At 28.7% G+C, this 21,646-nt stretch overlaps 1 protein-coding gene across 2 annotated transcripts in view; it reads left to right on the top strand.

Moving 5' to 3' along the window:
* The window catches only part of LOC118183070 (leukotriene A-4 hydrolase), a 72,449-nt gene extending 51,639 nt beyond the window's left edge, over positions 1-20,810 (top strand). The window contains exons 13-17 of one of the 2 annotated variants that reach the window (XM_035352497.2): positions 2,054-2,124; positions 12,093-12,243; positions 18,005-18,087; positions 18,186-18,290; positions 20,504-20,810. In XM_035352497.2, coding sequence (XP_035208388.1) covers positions 2,054-2,124; positions 12,093-12,243; positions 18,005-18,087; positions 18,186-18,290; positions 20,504-20,633 — 540 coding nt within the window. In that variant the 3' untranslated portion in view covers positions 20,634-20,810. Of the gene's footprint in view, positions 1-2,053; positions 2,125-2,775; positions 2,864-12,092; positions 12,244-18,004; positions 18,088-18,185; positions 18,291-20,503 lie in introns of those variants that run through there. The other variant, XR_015040461.1, reaches the window with a different exon arrangement.
* Positions 20,811-21,646: the final 836 nt, after the last annotated feature.

The raw sequence follows: 21,646 nt of genomic DNA, 5'->3' as shown, positions 1-21,646 counted from the left end.
TTTAGTGTTGAAAGATATCAGTTTATCAGTATATTGTCAATTATAATATTAAATTTCTTTTACTTACAGTTTGTAATAAATGCAAAGCTTAATCTGCGCTGGAGCTCAGCTAGGCTTTGGTACTTCTCAGTTTTTGATATAAATCGTAATTCAAGTGAATGTGCACTGGAGCCCTAAATAAGATGAGTTCTGACATTTCTTTTTATGAAACTGAGCCATAATTTCAGCAAAAATTTCTTTTGATCTCATAATATTTTATGTTGATAATAAGTAACGTATGGAAATTGATACTAACTTCTGAATGTGTACCTTAAAAATGGCTGGAAGTTGAGATATTTAAGAAACAAAAATATCAAAATCTCTAAGCTGTGCAATAAATTTATAATAGCATATTTTGAAACAAGTTAAAGTTCTCATTGTTATACTGGTCATGCCATTTTGTGCTCTGATTCAATATCATCAATTTCACTAATCTGCATTCACAGCTGAGCAGGAAAAGAGAGCCATTATTATTGTCTCTAAATGTGCATCAAGTAAGATAAATGCCTCAAACCCTTGGAACCTTCCCCTTCCCTGCAAACAAAGGGTTTTGCTGATCTTTCAGATTGATGCAACTAAATATAGGGAATGCGAGTAGCTGCTTAAATAGAATCTTAACATATTTTCTTAGATTGCAGATCAGATTGTTGACATTTTCCTCCCAAAACACATTCTGCTTGATAGCTATAATTATATTGGCAGATAATCATCTCAGAGAGTATCTGACTCTCTCTCTTTTCATATCCACATTGCTCTGTTAAAATGTTCTTGCATGTCCTCATACTATTTCTTGCACTCTCTCTATTCTCGTTAGAAATATTGTAACCATTTTAATTTTTTTCATTGCCGTACTCTCTTAAAAATACAAGTATTACACTACATTATGTGTTCAGTGTTTAAATTCAGCAGAAGCTTATTGGAGCATGTCTCAGTTCATAATAGTTGAGTGAATATACTACAGTACTAGCTGAAGCCTCAAAATCTGATCTGCTATTTTATTTCATTATTTAAGGATTTGTTGTTAATGTAAATTATTAATTTTTATACTTTATTTCATTTTCATTTTTTATTATTTTTTGTTCATCTTTCCTGGTGATCTTCCGTAGGGCTCCAGCACATCTTATTTTTTAAATCAAGCCCTGAATAAATATAATATCTTAAAAAAATCTTTCAAACTAGTGAAAAGATTTAAATTGAAAGTAAATTTAATTTGGCCTCGAAAAAATAACAAGCAATCTGGATAATTAGAAGTTTTTATTATTTGGAGTTAGAGCAATAAGAGTTCTTAGTCTTTCTTCATTTCCTGTTCAAACTTAATTCAGAAATATTGTAGAATTGATACACACATACTCTTTAAAACCATTCTTTGATTTCTCTTATATGTGTTTAATCTACTAACAAATTTGAATTATGGTCATTAAATAATGGGCAAGATTCTGAAAGTTTTGTAAAGTATTTGTATAACTATGTTTGAAAATATTTTAAATAATTGTGTCAAATCATTGATTAGATATAGATAAAAAAATAATAATCCAAAATAACAGAAGTTGTAGGTTACACCATATACAGATTAAAGTTAAGGAAATAATCAGGTTTACATTTGCTAGTGTCTGTAATATTTTGCTCTACTGTTTATATTAATCATTTAATATTAATTCCTACTTATATTAAAATAATTAACAGAAAATATTATGCAAAACCAAAGTAAGAAATTCAGTTACAAAAAGAAGAATAGTTATTGAGATTCATCAGTTATGTTTTTTTGACTTCATTATGCTATTTTTTCATCATTATTTAGTTTTTGTTCTGTGCTATCTTTTGTATAAATTATTTATTTGTATTAATACTGCAACATTTGCCTGGTTCTTATTTCTGAGTTTTAGAATAAAAAATAAATTTATAAATTAATTATTCAAATATTTAATTTTTTAAAATTGTTTTGTTTTTAATTTTTTATTTATTTATTTATTTATTTATTTTTAATTATCATTTTTATTGATATTTTATATTGTAGGAAGATGTTCTAAACAGTGTTGATTGGAATTCTTGGTTATACACACCAGGGATGCCACCTGTTAAACCTGAGTAATCCTTTTCTTTTACTTTCATGAACCAATAATTTTCAATTTAATTTCCTGTGCTGTTGTAAGTAATAGTATATGTCAATTGTATTATTATTAATAAGTTATTTTAATAATTATAATAATTCACTGACCTCTTATATAAAAATAATTCAAATTTGATTTCTTATAACCTTTTTAGCATAAAATATTTAATGAGAAGCTTTCTGTGATTATCTGTTCTCTTTCTATTTACATATATGTAATCATTTATCAAAGAAATATAGTTTTACTAAAGCTCTATGTTCAGTAATACTCACAATAAAAATATTCAACCCAAAATTTTATTATACATATATATATATATAGTATATGTGTGTAAGAAAAATACAGAATATGTAAAAGATTAAATTAGTAGCGTAAATTTCCCTTCTCAGTTCTAAAAATAATAACCTCTATTTGCACTGCATTGAGACTATTCTATGTCATATCATTCTTATGTAATTCTTAGAATGTAAATGGAACTAAAACTCAGACAGCCAATAGTAATTTTACAGCAGTATTAACCCTTTGTTGCATCATGTCCACTCTAGTGGACAAAAGTTTAAATTTGTTTATTCTTCTGTGAATGCCTTAACAGATTCTATTCCTGTGTTTGTTCATTCTATATTATTAGAACTTTCAACTGTCGATCCTAGATGGCTGTATAGCATCACTAAGTAAAGCATTGCTATTTGGAAAATGGCTGCTACTTCTGTTTCCAAGTTAGTACAATTTCTCATAGTAAACATTATATAGTATTGCTTACATTTTCTTATTCTGTCATTTTTTATTCATAATTAGTCATTTTAGACATTTTATTTTAAATGTCAGTTTGAGAAAATTGTGGAGTGGGTAGATAAAGATCTACCGAAAAGAGTGAATTGAAACCCAAATGTACTGCTTATCAAACCAAAACACCACTAGAAATGTTTATGTTTGGCAAGGAATTTCTAGTACATTTGACTTTTGAATTCAATAGGTACAGGTTACAAAATCATAGCAAAATGAATTTAATCACAATCAACGAAATGAAGGTATTTTAGGGGATCTGTATGTACATATCAGCTGTAGATTTACCATTTAGAAGATGGTGATGATCACAGCAAACAAGGCAGGAAATAATTTCAATTGCAATGACCGTAAATCATTGGGAAGAGATTGGGAGTATGCATGCACATATATGCATGCTGTCCACTGTAGTGAACAAACTGTAGCAATTATTTAAAACGGAATTTGAATAAAATTAATTATTTTTATTTTTACTGAGGTTATGACCGTAAATCATTGGGAAGAGATTGGGAGTATGCATGCACGTATATGCATGCTGTCCACTGTAGTGAACAAACTGTAGCAATTATTTAAAACTGAATTTGAATAAAATTAATTATTTTTATTTTTACTGAGGTTATTTTGTAGAAAAAATACAAACATTTTCGTTTAACTTCTCTAGATTATTTGTATGCAACAAAGGGTTAACTATCCTATCAAAATGCACTGAGAACCAAAACTAATTCAGTCTGAATTAATATTTCACTTTGAACATAACACAATTGTTTCCTAAGCTTAGCTGGATTGCTGTCTATTCCTTCTATCTTACTGCAAATTTACTTAAAACGTATACTTTTTGGAATAGGCACAATTAATGTGCCAACATGTTTGTTGAAATAAAAAAATGAAGATTTAATCTGGCTTCACCTCCAATTTTCTATTCATTATGGATCAACTTTTATATGTCATTAAGATTTCTGCTTGTCATTACTTCTAAGTTTGTTTTTATCACACATATATATATTAATCTTTTGATTTGTGTATGTACAAATATATATATGCATATAAAAACAAAAGATTAATTTTTTTTAAAGTAGAAGGAAAAAAATTATACTATCCTTGAAAAATTAAGATAAAGAAAACCGTGTCATACTCTTCAGTTTTAGAACTAAGTAATATGCAAATTGAATTAGTAAAACTGTATTGAAAAAAAAAAAATTCTTAAACTTTAAATTGCAAAAACTGAAAAACAGAAATTGAAAAAGTGCAAATTTATTTTTCATATTTTTATGTTTCAAATCGGTTCATCAGGAGGCAATAATTTAAATCATTAAAACCCAAACAGTAAAGGTAACTTATAGCTCTTGCTATATCATAAAGATGTTATTATACTGTTAAAGAATAATTTTTCACTGCTATATTTTAAAGAAAGTTATTTATTACTTTTAAAATAGTATTATTCTAATAATATTTTTTTCGTCATTGCCATTTTGTTTCTTCACTTCTCTTGACTGCCCAAGTGCAGAAACAGAAATTATAAACAAACAAATTAAATTCAAATTCCTAGACAAAATATGTACACCCTCTCTCAAAGAGCCAAGCAATTACCTCTATATGATTTCAGTTCTTGAAACTTTAAAAACAACAAATGCTACTATAGGAGTAAAGAAAATTCTATATTAAAATTACATCATCATATAGTAAAAAGGAAATGCAATGACCAGATTAACCATAAAATATAAACTTGCAAATTTTTCATCTAATAGAGTTTGCCCTTTAGGCTAAAAGAACTTTAAAAACAATTATTTTAATTTTAAAAAATCTAATTTAATTTAATAAAAAAAAGATTTTAAATTAAACAAAAAGGAAATGACAAAATTTTCTTGAATGTAGCTAAAGTGATGTAAAGGCACAGCTATTTTACCACTGAAACTGGCATTGTGGTATCGAAGGAAAAAATTTACCGTTTTTGGTTTTAATCATTTCATTAATGTGAAAACCTGCCAAAAGTAGAAAAAAATATCCTTGACATCGCACTTCTAACAAACTATACCAAGGTTGTTGAAAAATTGGCATGTGTGAGAAATTTGGCAGAAAAAATAGAAGATTTTTGAATTCACAGAAATAAGTTTATTATGTAAGTAGTGAAGAAACAAGTTTATTATGTAAGTAGTGAAAAGTAGAGCTCTCAAAAAAGGAGAAATTTGGGGAAGAAACTAAAATGTCGGCAAAATATCTATCTATTCAATATTTAAAATTTAAATTCTGACAAAAATTATATATGTGTGTGTGTGTGTTATAAATGAAATACTAGATAAGGTTACATTATTGAAGTTTTTGTCATTAATTTTAATCTATCAACATTTTCACATAAATATACGAGATAATAAATCAAAGGAATACGATTATAATCTTTTTGTAACAACAAAAACTTTGAAATGAAAAGTTGAAAAACAATATGAAAACATAAAAAAAGGATAAAGCAAAGGAATTCAAATTATACAGTGGTACATATATATCTGTTAATATTCCTTTATGTGGGATTGATGGTCTAAGGTAATATAACAGGACGGCCATATTTCTGAACTAAACAATGAAGAATTTAATAAAGCAAATTTTTATTTTTATAAATTAAAACAGTTGCAATTTAAGCAAAATAAAATAGCTAAATTAATGTAGTCTACCCCCTAGCTGAAATTGAAAGTGTGGTTTAGTGTGAATCAAAAATGCAAATTAAAATTGGCAAGCACATTACACAAGTCAAAAAAAAATTAACTATATGAAATATATCTAAAAGAATTAATTCTGTTAAATGTATAAACTATAGCAAACCAGGAGAGAATAATTAAGACACAATAACACGCCGAATAAATACTAATTCAGAAGTCAAACAACAAAATTTTGTAGGTATAACGCTGATTTTTGTTGTTTGACTTCTGAATCAGGAGAGAATATTTAAAAACTAAATTCTAATAAACATTTCAAACTCAATAAGATTTTGGAAACTGTAAAAAAAAAATGTAGAAGTAATCCCAATATTTAAGAAGTCAATAAATAAACTAAGCTGTTTAAAAGTAGTTAACAAATATAATATGCAAATACTTATAGAAAAACACAAAAATGGAAGCGAAAAATTTATGTCATGCACCCTACTTGCAAGCTACTAATTAGAAGGCTGAATATGCAAGGTGCTTTTTTTTTTTTTTTTTTTTTTTTTTTTTTTTTTTTTTTTGTTAGCAATGTAAGTATGATTGCAGTTAATCAGTTAAAATTGACAGTTAGAGTTATGTTACAAAGAAAGAAAAGAAACAGAAATAAGCATTTGTGTTACCAGAAATAGAATTCAGTGATCTAATGTCCTGAAGCAAAATATGCCCATTAATTTCTAAAAGAGGAATTTTTTAAATTAGCTTTTCAAAATTAATGCAGTTTATATGTAATAATTTTTGAAAAAATCCATTTAAATCAACTGTGATAAAATTTTCCAGTTTATACTTCCATTGATTTAAGTGTAAAGTATCATGTATATCAACAATTTAATCATTAATAATTAGTTTTATGTTACAATGATGTAAATTAATAATTATATTAAAAGAAGAATTTTTTGTAACTATCCTTTCAAAATAACTACAATTGATATATATTAATTTGTGAAAAAATTCTCTTTAAAACAGGCATGAAAGTTTTCCACTTTTTTGAAAGTCACCCGGGCTGTTTCTAAGATCAATCCAGAACCGTTGAGAAATCGCGACTGGCAAATGTGTGTGTGGGGGGGGGGGGGTAAACAGAGGACATGCTCTCTCTCTTCCTCTTTTCTCTGTAAATAAAAACTTTACATCATGCCAGAGATCGCGAAATACGTTGTTTCACATCAAGGCAAAGTAGGTGGGGTCATGTAGAAAGGCGGAACTAGATGCGTACGAATATGGAATCAAAGCAGAGCAAGCAACCGTCAAACGAGACTTCAATAATTTCAGCGATTGGTGCTGGCGCCATCTGTCGGACATACGGATAACCACTTGCATTCTCCAGTACACAAAACTCTATGTAAAAATTTAAGGAATGCTCATAAACTGTATAAAGAAGAGCTAGAGATAAAAAAAAAAAAAGGAGGAGCAAGAATCTAAAAAAAAGCAATTAAACATTGCAGAAAATTTAAAAAAAGTATCAATGGATTGAATAAAGGCTGCTGAAAAGGAATTGAGACTAGCTCGCAAACGGAAATTAGAAATGTTGGCTGCAAAAGTAGCAAAAAAGAAAAAGCTTTTTCCATAAAAATTTCTAATCAGGATCGAGTGAGACAGACAGAATAGTTATTTTTTATATTCCTCCTTTAACTATATGTTATTTTGTAACTATATTATCTCATATGACTACTTTTTCTGGTGTTATATACTGTTTATTGAATGAAAAGTGAAGATAATTGAAAGCTATGTTATATATATATATATATATATATATTATCTCTAAAACTTGTCATTGCTTGAAAATGGGCAGTAATATATAACATAAATATGTATATTAGTGTGTTGTAATGTTTTGTACAGTATTCATGTATCAAGTGTTAAATTAAGTTACATAAAGAGCATCTTAAAGAAGGTTAATTCATTACAATCTCTTGGTGATTTACTGATTTTTTTTTTTTTTTTTTTTTTTTTTTTTTTTTTTGCAAGTGGAAGATAAAATTAATAGCAAAATAGTAAGTACAAGTATTATTTTAGTTTAATTATATGTTTAATACTTTTTATATTAAAAGGTTGATATTTTATTAAAATGTGGTTTAGTTTTTGTGCAATTTTGTGTCCGCGCGTTGTTCAGCTTTTTTTGCCATCTTGCACTTTCATGCCTGTTTTAAATCAACTGTGATAAAATTTTCCAATTTATACCTGTATTCAGTTTAATAATTCAATTTTCAGGTGCAGTTTTTTAAAAAGAGCTGTAACAAATTTTATTAATTATGAGACATTTTACCAATAATTTTAATTCCTTGAAAAATTCTGGATTATCTTAAATATGTATTTTTAATCCTAGCTGTTGCTATTATTTTTTGGAACTGATGTTATTTTCTATTAATTTAATAGTTTTGATCTATAAAAAAATTATTTTTAATTTCAGTACTATGAAACTAATATAGTAGTATAATTTTTAAACCATCACCACAATAGATAGTATAACAGTGCTTTGAAATTGTACTTTTGGTTTAAATTAAGCTACTGTTTGCATTTGAGTCATGTCGGATTACATTAATGAGCAATTCAGCTACATCATTTTATTTAAATTATAAGAAATTGTTGGATTTGTAAACAATTACTTTTTTAAATTGTTCATTGTGTAGTTCAGAAGCATGGATGTTCTACTACATTGTTTTGCATAGCTACCACCTCGAGTGCCACTGCAAGATATGCACCATTTCGCATCAGTTTCAGTTCTTTTGGTCTATTATTTTATCTTATACTGTCATATTATTCTTATTCCAACATTTTATCTGAAAGTTTTTTGCTGTTTTTTGCCGAAAGGTTTTTGCTGTTAGAAAAATTATTATTATTATTATTACTTTTTCTACTGAATGTGCTGCAGGTTTTAGCTTATTGTTTAATTCAAAGTTTTGAGATCACTCATTTTTAATTGTTTAAAATATTATGTAAAAGGTGTGTACACATTTTAGAAAAATTTGGGGCTGCTTAAATTAATGTTGCAATGTAAAGAGTACTTTTTTACATGCTTGATTTGAGAGTGTATTTTCTAGACTATAAGTCTACATCATGATTTCCATGATAGAAGTGCTTTTCATGAAATTTCTATTTCTCTTTCATTACTTTCCAGAGTTCATCCATTGTGGTGGGTTTGTGCTTAGAAAGTTTGTGCTTGCTTTTCAAAAGGCAAAAGCACAGTAGTCCCTAGATGAAATGTCAGGGGACTTAGCAGGAATATGTTGAAAAGGTGTATAAGCAATATCTGTAGCAGTCTTCACTTTTTCAAGAAATGCAGTGGTACTTTTCGAAGTATGATGTCTTGATGAAATTTCACTTTTTAAAAGACACTGGGATAAAGAATTGAATTCCCCCCCCCCTGTAAAAATCAGGTGCAAAACTTTCTGTTGATAATATGTTAAGTTTAACATTTCCCCTCTCTTCTTATTTTTAATTCTTCTTGTATAACAATGCTGCAACAATATGTACCCTTTCCTGAAATTTTCCTTGCATTGACAGAACCAGGTTTGTACACTTTTCTTCTCATTGCTTTTGATTATAAATAGAACTTTTTTGTTGTTGTTGTTGCAATCATTTATGTAAATCCATGCTTCATCAAAGCTTGCAATGTATTTCCTACTTGCTAAGTAGATTTCATACAGAGTTCTGCAAACTTTTCTGCCTTGAGCCACATGCCTCAACAAAAGCTGGTGAACATTATGTTTTTTAGCTTTTTTAAGTTGTAAATCTTGGTTTAGTATTTTATTCACTGTTGCTGCAGATGTAAAGACTCTGCATGTTGATTTCTGTATTGATGAATTTTCTGTTGTTCCCAATGATTAACTTTAGAAATATTAGAAACTGTACATACCTTCTTTGGGCATTCATTTAGAATTAATGAGGTTGCTTATTTTGTACTTCAAAATTTTTATTACTATACATTTCACAGCATTTTTTAGCTATGGAATAGGAATATTTCTCTTTGGATCCAAAACAGGTTGTTAGATCCACTTATTAACATATGACATTTTGAAAGAATAAATTTAAAAGTAGCAGATGATATTCCTCATTTTAAGTAATAAGCTAATGCGAGAAATTTTTATTCCAAAACAGTAGCATTTTGTAATTCATTATCAAATTGTTCTAAGAATGTGTAAACACCTGTCCCAGTCTATATACGTATATATTCACATATTTAGTATTTAAGGCAACAAATGATCATAAATAAAATTTGAAAAAATATCTTCCAATATTTTTATTGATATTTTATGTACAATAATATCCTAAAGTTACATCATAAGTGGAGACTGATGAAAAACATGCAAGTTAGGTTCACATAAGTTAAGATCTAGCTTTTATGTAATAATGCTTGTGAACTCTAGTTAACCCACTTAGTGATATGACCACCTTTATCTGGTTATGAGAGCATATCCAAAAAACTGTGCTATTCAGCAGGTTAAACAAAATCAAGAACTAAAAAAAAACACTTATTTAGAGGGAAAATGTGTAATAAAGGATATAGTTTTGTATACATTATCAGTAAAAAAGTTAAATAAATGTGCTGCATAAAATAGTTATTTTAAGATGATGGCTTCCTAAAATTCTATCTTATTCAACTGACAGATCATTACCTTTTTCTAATCAAGTAAAATTTCTTGTTTGCTTAGTTATGATTTTTAAACTACTCACCTTGTTGATTTCCTCCAAAATTTATAATTCTTTTTCAACTGAGTCAGAATCTTCTGTCAAGCTTATAATTGTGATGTGTTTTTCTGGTGGATCTGGGTTTGTCATCTTTTTCTATGATGATTTGTTCATACATCTCTAAGCTCATCATTTGTCAGCCCTTTGCTGTGTGAATCCAACAGCTCGCTGATGTGATGATAATCAACTTCTGAATCTAATTTCCTAGCAAGACTGACAATTTCTTCTCTTTCATAAATGAGTTTATTGTTTTATTTATTTATATTTTTACCAGTTTATGATGTTTTTAACTTTTAAACGGATTGGACAAATTTTCTTCCATTCAAGCTTTTTTGGGAAATTTCATTCTAAGATTCCCCAATGATGCTTATTAGATCCAAAATACTAAATAGTGTGAGAAACCCAAGGAGGGGGAAATAAGTAATTGCCTAATTTCAAGTTCATGTAAGTCAGAGTATTACTCTATTGGAAAATTGTATTAACATTTCATTTTGTAATATATGAAGTACTGCTAATTTTGCTTTATAATTACTGAAATAGATATTTTCATTTGTAATTGGAAAAATATTTGCTATCTGGCCTGCACTTTCTTGTTAACTTCGAAAGAAGTGTAATATTTAAAGTTAACGTGTAAAAATAAAATAAAATTCATAGCAATGCTCATACCTTGGAAACTCAGGGGCAAAGGACAGAAAGAACTGAGAAACAGCCTTTAGCAGCTCTTGCCACTGTATCGTATATTAATCCTTTAAATTTGTTTCTATGTGATCCTGTTCATAGCCTATGCTCGGAGTGTTACATTCAAAGCACACAGCTGTTTAACTCTTTCTTTTATTGATTAACAAAGTGAGTAATTTAAAATAATATTTTTTGATAATTCGTCTAATTTATTTCTTAATAACGTATCTTGTTGATATAGATTAAAATCTATTTAATATACAATATATCTAGCTCATAATTTTTATAAGCATCTGCAGCTTTGTTGTAATTAATTAAAAATGTTTTAATGCCAAATTTTATGTATCTGGTATTGAAACACTTTTTTTAAACTTTTGTGTTATTTTAGAATTTTAAACTTTTAAAATATTATTATATTAGTGGTGGTGTGCATTATCTATGAAAAATGTATTTATTTAAATTATATCAAAATGTCAGTTTGATGGGTTACCTAATTTTCTATTATACTGTCACCAGAAATAAACTGAAATCTTTATTTATTTTTAAAATTAAATCTGAATTTCCTAGAAGCATTAAAAAAATTTAATCATCTTAGTATTAGCTGTTTTATATGTATTTTTAGTAATTTTATATCTTAAATTTTAAACATTTCATATATATGCATGACATTTTAGTTTTCATTTTTTCTTGTTTTAACAGGTCATTAAGACACTGGGCATTTAGTTTAAAATTCATAAATTTAATTAACTATATAATTATCTGAATTAAAATTGAGGTTTCAAGTTCATTCTGAAATCTTAAGAATTAATGCAGATTTTGAAAATTCATATATTGTTTTGAGAATTTTCTTTTTAGCTGAAATGTTTGTTGTGGTTTACATTTTTATAATGCACTGAAATAAATGTATTAAATTGTTTCATAATTTTTATTATTGTGTTTATATAATTGTATCATTTGTTTTGTTATTTCAAGTATTATTTTTCAATTGTACTATCAGGTCTACAGTTGATGTATTTGGTATTTTAAGTGTTTTACATGTAAAAATTTCATGCCTGTTAGGTGCTATTTTAAAATTCTTTTCCCTCAAATTTTTTAATCCTTTGCTACCTAGTTATGACTGTGATTTGGCAAAGAAGTGTGTGGAACTGAGCAGCAGTTGGATCAAAGCTGATGATAATGACTTAGCACAATTTACTTTTAAAGACATTGAAAACTTTTCGTCACACCAGATTTGTGAATTCCTTTCGCTCTTATTGCAACAGGTTATATTTTTATTTGATTAGTTTTAATATTACTTTAAATGCTGAATGATCTATAAAACTTGCTTAACACAAATTGGCTGCATTAGATATTGCAAATTATTGTTGTTGCATATGTACGGGTTCGCAATAGATCGAATGCACACAGGTCTGATGATAGGTTGATGAAATTTATTTTATCCCCCCCCCAAAAAAAAAAATTTCAGAGTTCTGGAAATAATCATAAGGTTCACAGTATCACAGAATGCAATCAGTAGGTACACTTCAAACTACTAAGAACGTTAGACACAATGCAAAACACATCTAAAAGGTGAAGCTTTCAATACTCCGAAGTTGCTCACAACAACAGCTTCAACTTTGGGCAGATGCTCTCTCCGGCCTTATATAGTTTTCACCCGGCCACTGAGATATTTCTAGCACTTTCTGCTGCTCAAAACTACTGAAAGTCATATGAGGGTCGAATTCTGGTTACAGCTACATACAATATCAATTACAGTTATTCAGTTACTATGCCCATTACTGTGATACAGGGCTTGGACCAAGATGTTGGCAAGTTTGGCGACTCACAAAAATTAGTCACCAAAATTGTTGCCAGCTTGGCAATATCTTGCCAAATTTTATTTAACATTGAGTACAATGTTAAATAGACTTGCCCCTGTATTCTTACTTTTCTGGCAAGTTTCCCTCCTATAGATTTTCATGTTACATTATACAAAAGAAATAAACAGTTTCACACACAATAAAACTAAAATCGGCCATTTATGTACAGAATTCGTAACAATCATGTATTGTAACCAAATGCAGTACCTGTATCAATATTTTTAATGCCATTGATATTTACAGAAATGCACTGTAAAATTATGATAATTTATTGTTTCTAGTTTGTCCAGATCTCTTATTGGGTTATTGCATGAGGCTAGAAGAAACATTTCCAAAAAATGAGCTTGTCCATTTCCTACCATTGAAAGGTTCCTAGCTCAAACATGCTTCACTAGATCTTGTGTCCCAGCTAATTATGCAGGACTTTTTGAAATTGAACTGAAAATGTTTCACTTGAAGTTTTGTCCCTCATATGATTTCTGCAAAGAACTGGTTTTCACACAAATCCACCAATCAGATATCACAAAAACAAAAATTCTGGGAAATGTTTCTTTAGGCACCCTGTTGAGATACTGGTTTTAAAGTAGATCTATTTAAGTGTGCTTTTTAGAAAGTTCTAAAGTTTATGCTGAAGAAAAATTTAGACAGCAAGTACTCCAAAATATTCTTCTTTTTTCTTTTTTTTTTTTTTTTTTTTTTACATTTATTGTAAAAATAAATTTGTTGCAAATTTGTAACAATATGTAGCCATAGATTACAGTGCCATACCTAGTGATAGAGCTTTGAATATGTGGATAATTTGAGTAGAACTGTTGTTCTTCAGTATGTTCTCCATTAATGTTCAATAGTAATTTCATTCAAAGAACGAGGTTATTTTTTTTAAATATATGACGTAAAAATTGAAGCAGCCAAAATGCAATGTTTAATTCTTTCCTTCATATTTGAGATTTTTCTGTATTCAAGTATCTTTCAAAAAGTTGTATATGGTGAGAATTAGCGATCAGTATGGCCAAAATAACTAGGAATAATAGATAGTATGGCTTAATCTGCCCACATTTTTTAGTACTAGCATATATAACAGATCGTTCCACCAATGAGAGATGGGCAGGGCTTAAGCACTGCCTTATAATATTAAAAGGCAAAATTAAGAAGTGGAAATAATAAAAATTACTGAGCCCTATTCGTAAAAATGGCTGTAAATTTATGTTGTACTGTTGCCCTTAAAAAATGCAGCAAAACTTTTATGTAGTTTGAGGAGTTTTATAATTTGAACGTGGCAGTATATGATAAAAGTGGGCCTTATTAGAGTAATGATTTTCATCAATTTTTTTTTTTCATTATTATTCTTTATATCTCTAAGAAATATTTCATTTCTTCTTGCATCAAGTACAAAAGTCATATCACTCCTGTTGCCCTTACAAAGTGTATCATAGGACTTGTCATGTATTGTATCTGTAGGTCAGGTTCAGATTAAGACTTCAGAGGCCCTAAGCATTTAAAAGATTTTGCTGCCCATAAAATATTTATGCCCATTTTTTTTCCCTATTCCTCTTGTCTTGGTTTACCTGCATCATGTATTCCATGGTAAAATCAGCAGTAGGAAATTTATGTGGCACCTCTTTCCCGAGTTCCTAAATACCTTTTTGTGGTGCCTAATACTCTCATTGCCTTAAGCACAATGTTTTATACAGCTCGCCTGTAGAGCCGTATATGAAACATAGTATCCTAGTGTGTGATTATGGTAAAATACAAAATAGGCATTTTCATAGCTAATAGATGACACATTTGTGGTAGTAAATGACATATTTTGCTAATATACAAAGCTAGATTTGATGAATCCATAGCCTCTAGCCACTTCAGCAGGGGTTCACTTAAAAAATCTTTTAGGTGAAATCAGTGTTTTTGAACTGATTTAATGCCACATTAGCATGTTTTGCAGTCATTTTATGAATGGGAAAATTTATAGGTCTACATCACTGAACATCTTTGACAGCTGTTCTTATCATATAGCAACCTTCCTGGCAAGATTATTGATTTTGTCATGTAAATAAACATCTACATTTAGGAAATTGTGATTATTAAGAGACTATCGTACATTACAATGTGTCGACATTATACAAATAATGTTAATTCCACTTTGTTATCTTGCACAATATTTTGTGATTATTCCCATTCCTCTCCCAATGGTTGATAAATGTATCTTTTGAAATAGAGTAGTACCTCGATATACGAGTGCCCTAATATACGAGTGTTTCGATATATGAGCCGCTGAGCAAGCAATATTTTGCTTTGAGATGAGAGCAAGATTTGAAATATGAGGGATCACACACTACATTGCTGCACACGACCACAATGTGCGTGCACATGTTGGTGTTGTGTGCAGCGTCTAACAGTTTCTCCCACCTCAGTCTGTGTGCTTGTTTCCCTCGTTTTCGAAGCATTTTTGATAAGTTGGGTTTGTGTTTTTTTGATTTTTGTACATTTTCAAAACATTATTGCATTTATTTTTATAACCATGGGTCCAAAGAAGATGATGGCTATTGAATTAAAACATGAAATCATAGAAAAAAATTAGCAAGGTGTGCGAGTAATTGACTTGGCGAGTATGTACGGGCGTAGCACACCAATGATATGTACTGTGCTTAAACAGAAAAAGTTGATAAAGGGTATAACACCAGTTAAGGGCTTACAATAATTTCTAAGCTCTGGACCTCTCTCCATGAAAAGATGGAGAAACTACTGATGGTGTGGGTGATAGAGAAGCAGCTTCAAGGGGGAACCTTAAAACAAAGCATCATATGTGAGAAAGCATGAGCGATTTACAGTGATTTGCTGAAGCAGATCCCACATACTTCCACAAACAAGGAATCAGAAGACTTGTTTAAAGCTAGTCAGGGCTGATTTGACAACTTTAGGAAAAGGACCAGCATTCACTCCATCAGCCATGGTGAGGCAGCAAGTTCGGATGTGAAGGCAGCTGAGGTTTACATCAAAACATTTTCTGAACTGATAGAAGCCAAAGGATACATACCCCAGCAAGTCTTCAACTGTGACGAGACGGGGCTTTTCTGGAAAAGGATGCCGAATGGGACTTACATAATGGCAGAGGAGAAGACGATGCCAGGTCACAAACCCATGAAGGATAGATTAACTCTAGTGCTTTGCGCCAATGCGAGTGGCGACTGCAAAATCAAGCCTCTGCTAGTATATCATTCGTAAAATCCCAGAGCCTTTAAGTGACATAAGATTTTAAAAGAAAAACTGCCAATTATGTGGAAGGCAAATCTGAAGGTGTGGGTCACCAGGAAATTCTCTGTGGAGTGGATAAACCTGTTTTTTGACCCTTCTGTTAAAAAAATATCTCCAGGAAAACAACCTACCCATGCAAGCCCTTCTCATCCTCAACAATGCCCCTGCTCACCCACTAAATCTCGATTATTTACTCGAAGAGTTCAAGTTTATAAAGTTTCTCTACCTACCACCCAACACCATAATATTTAATAACACTCACACTGCTATAATATTTGATGAGTTTGTGAATACTTCCATACAATTTATACATTAAGCCTAAATTAAAAATATAAATAAATTATGAGGAAATAAAATAAAATGATTAAATCTTAAACAAATTAATAGTTATATAGCAAATTAATTCAGAGGAAATATTTTTGTGCTTACATAGAAAAACGTTTTTATTAATACAAATGGCCTTATCTTTATTTGTAAAGTGCAAAAATCACATATTCATTGATACTTTTTACTTTTCAGATAATCACTTTTAATTATCAAGAATTTCAGTTTATTCTGAAGCAGTTAGCATATTTTATAATCATTCAATTGATTTATGATTAAAACTGTACTTGTGCCAAATAATCAAAATAACCAGACCATCCTTAATATTGACCAGTCTGGCTCTTTACATGAGAATAATGACTGAAAGTATCTTCTGCTTTTCATAACTTCATTCTTCTGCTTATCAGGAAATGTTTCAGTGATTTTTCAAGTTTGGGTACTTTGATAAATTACTAGAGCATATCAGTTTAAAAAATTTTTGCCTTACTGCAGTTGGCATCTTCAAATGCAAATGATAGTGTATGGGTGTTGCAATATTTCAAGTACAAAGTCTCAGGTTAATTAAATCATTAACATTCCAGCTAATTAAGCTAAAATGTTACATGGTTTGAAAGTATGGCATTATAATCACTAATGAAATAAGTGATGCAAGGCTTTATCGCTGAATTACAAAAATGGTTTAAGAATTAGTATTTTGAGAATAGCAATTAGGATAGTATATGTTTTATTTAATTTGAAAAATGCAGCATTCTTAAAAAGTTTAAAATATTGAATGATAAATTAAATAATCTCGAATGTATTTAAGCACAAAATTTCAGCAAGGGAGAGTGTTCATTCAGCAAGTGTTGATGGAGATTATAAAATATAACTTTTCCACATTTTCAGTTTGTTTTAAATATTTAACAATTAAAATAAATTCTTTCTTTGATTTTGTAAAATCTGTTCCTTTAGGTGAGGACAAAGGATTTTTTTTTTTTTAACTGCCTTTAATTCTTCCATTACTGTATCATGGGTATTTTTATTCACGTTGGTTAGATTCTCGTTGAATTAAACATTGTTTGAATTTAAATAACACTAAGACAATAAATATAGTAAAATCTTTTAATAATAAAAATTCACTTTCATAAGGCAAAACGATTTTAATAAAATTACACTGTTTTATTTTGAGTTACATTTTGTTTAACAAATTGTTAAGTGAATGTATCAGGAATAGGAATGCTGAAATATATTATTTGAAGGTAAATTGTTAGATCCAGTTTAAATATCAAAATTAATTTATTAACTGGATATTTTAATGTGCAAATCAGCTTATTTATCCATTTTAATTATACTCTTGAATTAAAAAATTATTCCTGGGTATTCTGTATGCATTGCTGTGATTTATTCTTTAATATAATATATGTATATCTGTGGATTTCAAATCATTGTTTAAAAAATACTGATGGATTTTTCTATTAATTACCCAGTAGATTACATAAAAGTTATACATCAACTGCAAATTGTATATTATTCTTTACATTTTTATAAATGTACGTGTATATTTTACATATGTGTATGTATATATGTCACATAAAATCTATTCATTTTTTAGGAACCGTTGTCGGTGAAAAAATTAGAAAAATTAGATGAAGTATATAAAATTGGGACTATGAAAAATTCTGAAATTCATTTTAGGTAACATTTTTTATTTATTTACTTACTTCAGTTTCATATTTAACTTTTAACTGTATAGTTTTTGTATTTTACTCTTTTTTGTTTCTTTGTTATTAAAGGTGGATCAGGTCAGGCTTAAGAGCTCATTGGAAAGATATTGTACCCCATGCCGTAAAATTTGCCACGGAGCAAGGACGTATGAAATTTGTGCGACCAATATACAGGTAATTGCTTTATATAGGGATAAAATATTGAAAAATCCTCAAATTTTCATGCTTATACAGACCTTGAATTACACACTGCAAGTGTGCTTTTATGAACTTTTTATTCCTTATTTTTCTTAACTTTCTTGGGAGAATTTAATTTCATGTTTTGTTTCTTGAAATAATCCTTTCCTCCTACATTTACTTGGATCTAAAAAAAATGTAGAAACTGTAAAAAATTTGCAATGTTACTCAATGTCTGCCCTCCTCAAATTATATTGAGAAAATGAATTCAAGTATTTTAATTATGTATTTATTTACAAAATTTCATTTTTATCTTCTTAATAAACATAAATTTATTTTTGTAAACTATTCTTAACTTTTTTTTTTTCATTTAACACTATTATTGTTATTATTATTATTATTATTATTATTTTAAATGAAAAATTTTGAAAGATTTGAGAAAAGGTTTCGGATTCAAGAAAAACTTAGGATTTGTTCCACCTCTAATTTAATGCCATTTTTAACTTTTATACTGAGTTTCTTGTATGTGTCTTTCTAATGTAAAGTACAGAACATAACTTTAGGCAAGTTTGTAACTCAATTACCTAAATCTTCGTTAAACATTTTTTTGTGTCAAGAGTGTAAGATAATTTTTAATCATGTGCTATCATTTATTTTATTATTTATTAGTGTTATTGCTTGTAATCTAGCTTTATATTAAGTAACTTCTTTCAGCATAAAAAAACAAATAATCAAAATTATATTTTCCAAAATAAAAGGGTTTATATTCATTAAATAAAAAAAAGGTAATTCCTAAAACTTAATTACTTTACAGATTTATCTAGATATAAACTTGTAATCTCTTTTCTTTATGAAAATTTTCCTTGTGATTTACTTTATTTAAAAGTGTAAATTAATCAAATGGAATTTTCTGTATCTGAAGTATGAAAGTAATTTAATAAATGAAAATTCTTTTACTTCTTTCTTGAGCTGCTAAATATCATTTTTTATTCTCATTGTTTAAAATTTTGTTTCATGTACAGTCTTGTTTTTAGTAGCTGTATGTTATTACAACCATTAAAACTAATATTAAGCCTTATCTCAAATCCATGTATCAGTGTCACTGCAAGATCAAACAAGAGTAAATATACTTTTTTAGTTACGATTTCTAATGTTAAATACATCCTTAACCTCGTTTCTCATCATTATTTCATAACACATTAAACTGCTCTACTTGAAAATTTTTTATCATTGGCCAAATTACTAAAGCTTTGAAACACTGGCGATCCATCTCTGGCTCTGTTGCTGGTGATTGAACAGGCTGCCTGCATAGTATTTTCATGTTTACTCTGGTTTTCATGGTTTTATATGAGCCAGTTTCCCCAAGTCATTCACAAAGGTTAATTCTAAATATTGTTATTGGTGTATAACACTAGTTATGCCTTTTATATGATCTGATATTACTTTGATAACCCTGTAATATACATCATTACAAATTCTTACTAATACTGGTATCATTGAAAATGTTGAAATTAATGATCAAGAATCGCTAACGCTTTGCTACCAAACATTTGTTGTGAAGATAAATATTTTGCATAGCTTCTGGACATACAACTCAATAAGTGTATAAACAGAACAAGAAGTTGAAAAACATTTCATGGTCTACTTTGAACAGACGTACAATCGCTGATATTGTTAATGCTTAGTCACTTACTTATAGTCTATAAGTTGCACTATAATATGAAATTTATTAATATCATTTTTGTTGACACACACACTTCCTTTGATGTAGTCGCAAACATTGTGCAAAATCCATTTACCACTGATGGGAAAGCCATAAGCCTAACAGTTTTTTTATATCTGTGCCTTGCTTGTATTAGGAGTGACTTTAAAGCAAATAAAGTACCATGGTGTATGATAGATTTGATGGTGAAAACTATCTAGACTAGCCTTGAATTAGGCTGTAGTGCATGAGGAAAAACAAATTTTGTTATTGCAGAGGAATTTGTCTTGTAGCTCACCATATTCTTTAGTTCAAACATTTTTATTAATTTTTTTTATTATTTATTTATTTATTATTTTTTTTTCCCTGGATTTCAAAATTCATTGTATTAAGAATTTTTTTAACTTTCATTAATCATTTATATATTTCAAAAACTGGAAATTCTTTATTAAATTAATGTCTAAAGTATTTACCATCATTTTTTCCCCACCCCTGCCTCTTTTATTAGGGATCTGTACAACTGGGATGAAGTTCGTGAAACAGCACTTTCAACGTATCGGAAACATTCTCCATCAATGATGTATGTTACAGCTTACACAGTTGGGAAGGATTTGCATCTATCTGTGGACCAGAAATGAAAACTAATAAAATTAGTTTTACTTAATGTTGTATTAATTTCCTTACTTGGAACAAAACTGAAAATTGCTTTTACTAAGTTGTTATTTCAGCAGTGAACAAATATTAGATATCCTTATCTTTGGACAACCAATGCTCATAATTGTAATGAATAATTTTAATAAACATTCTTATTTTAATTTTCATAGTTTTAATAATTGTACTAAATGCAGTTACTTTTGACGAAAAGTGAATCTTAGTGACATCTAAATAACACTACCTGACAAAATGAATCGATTTTCAACTGCTAGAAAAATATGATTCTGCAAACTAATTTTTATTCCCATTACCCTTGTATACTCTGTGAAAGTACAGTGTGCTGCTCTTTATTATCTGTAACCTGTGTTTGTACATAAATTTTTCATTTCATGAATTTGTATTTTGCATTTTAAGTATAGTATTTTTACATTATTTGATAAATGTTCGCTTACTTTTTAAAATAAATGTAAGTACATATGAATTATATCCATTCAACACAGACAGATATCTATATGCACATATGTTTAAGTGAGGTGTGTTACATTTTATAAACAAAATGCTTTCTCATACAGTTATGTGAATACTTCTCTTTATGCATAGTTACAGGTGCACATGCGCTGCTGGCCCATTAATTTTATATATTTGCTGTTATAAATCATAAAATGTGTATCTGTTGACATGTTTTTAAACTTATAATCTTCCTGGAAATTTATTGTTTGATTGAGAACCTCAGACTTAAATTTTAAAATCTATTATGTGTTGTTTGCTTTCACATTCTTTATATGGTAATCTTCCTTAAAAAGATTGCTTTTAAACTTTAATGGTACCTTGATATATGTCAAATGAACTTTTCCAGTAGGAAATAGTAGGAAAATGGTTTATTCGTTCTTGTAAAAAAATCCTCATTCTTATTATAACATTCTTTAGTACTAAAATAGAAATATAAAGAGTGAAATATATAGTGTACATAAAAGAAAATATACCAAATTGATTAATC

Source organism: Stegodyphus dumicola, chromosome 3 (assembly GCF_044657685.1).
Source record: "Stegodyphus dumicola isolate Sdum_Otavi_A_Nest chromosome 3, ASM4465768v1".
Classification (NCBI taxonomy): Eukaryota; Metazoa; Arthropoda; class Arachnida; order Araneae; family Eresidae; genus Stegodyphus; species Stegodyphus dumicola.
This window is presented reverse-complemented; position numbering and strand designations above follow the sequence as displayed.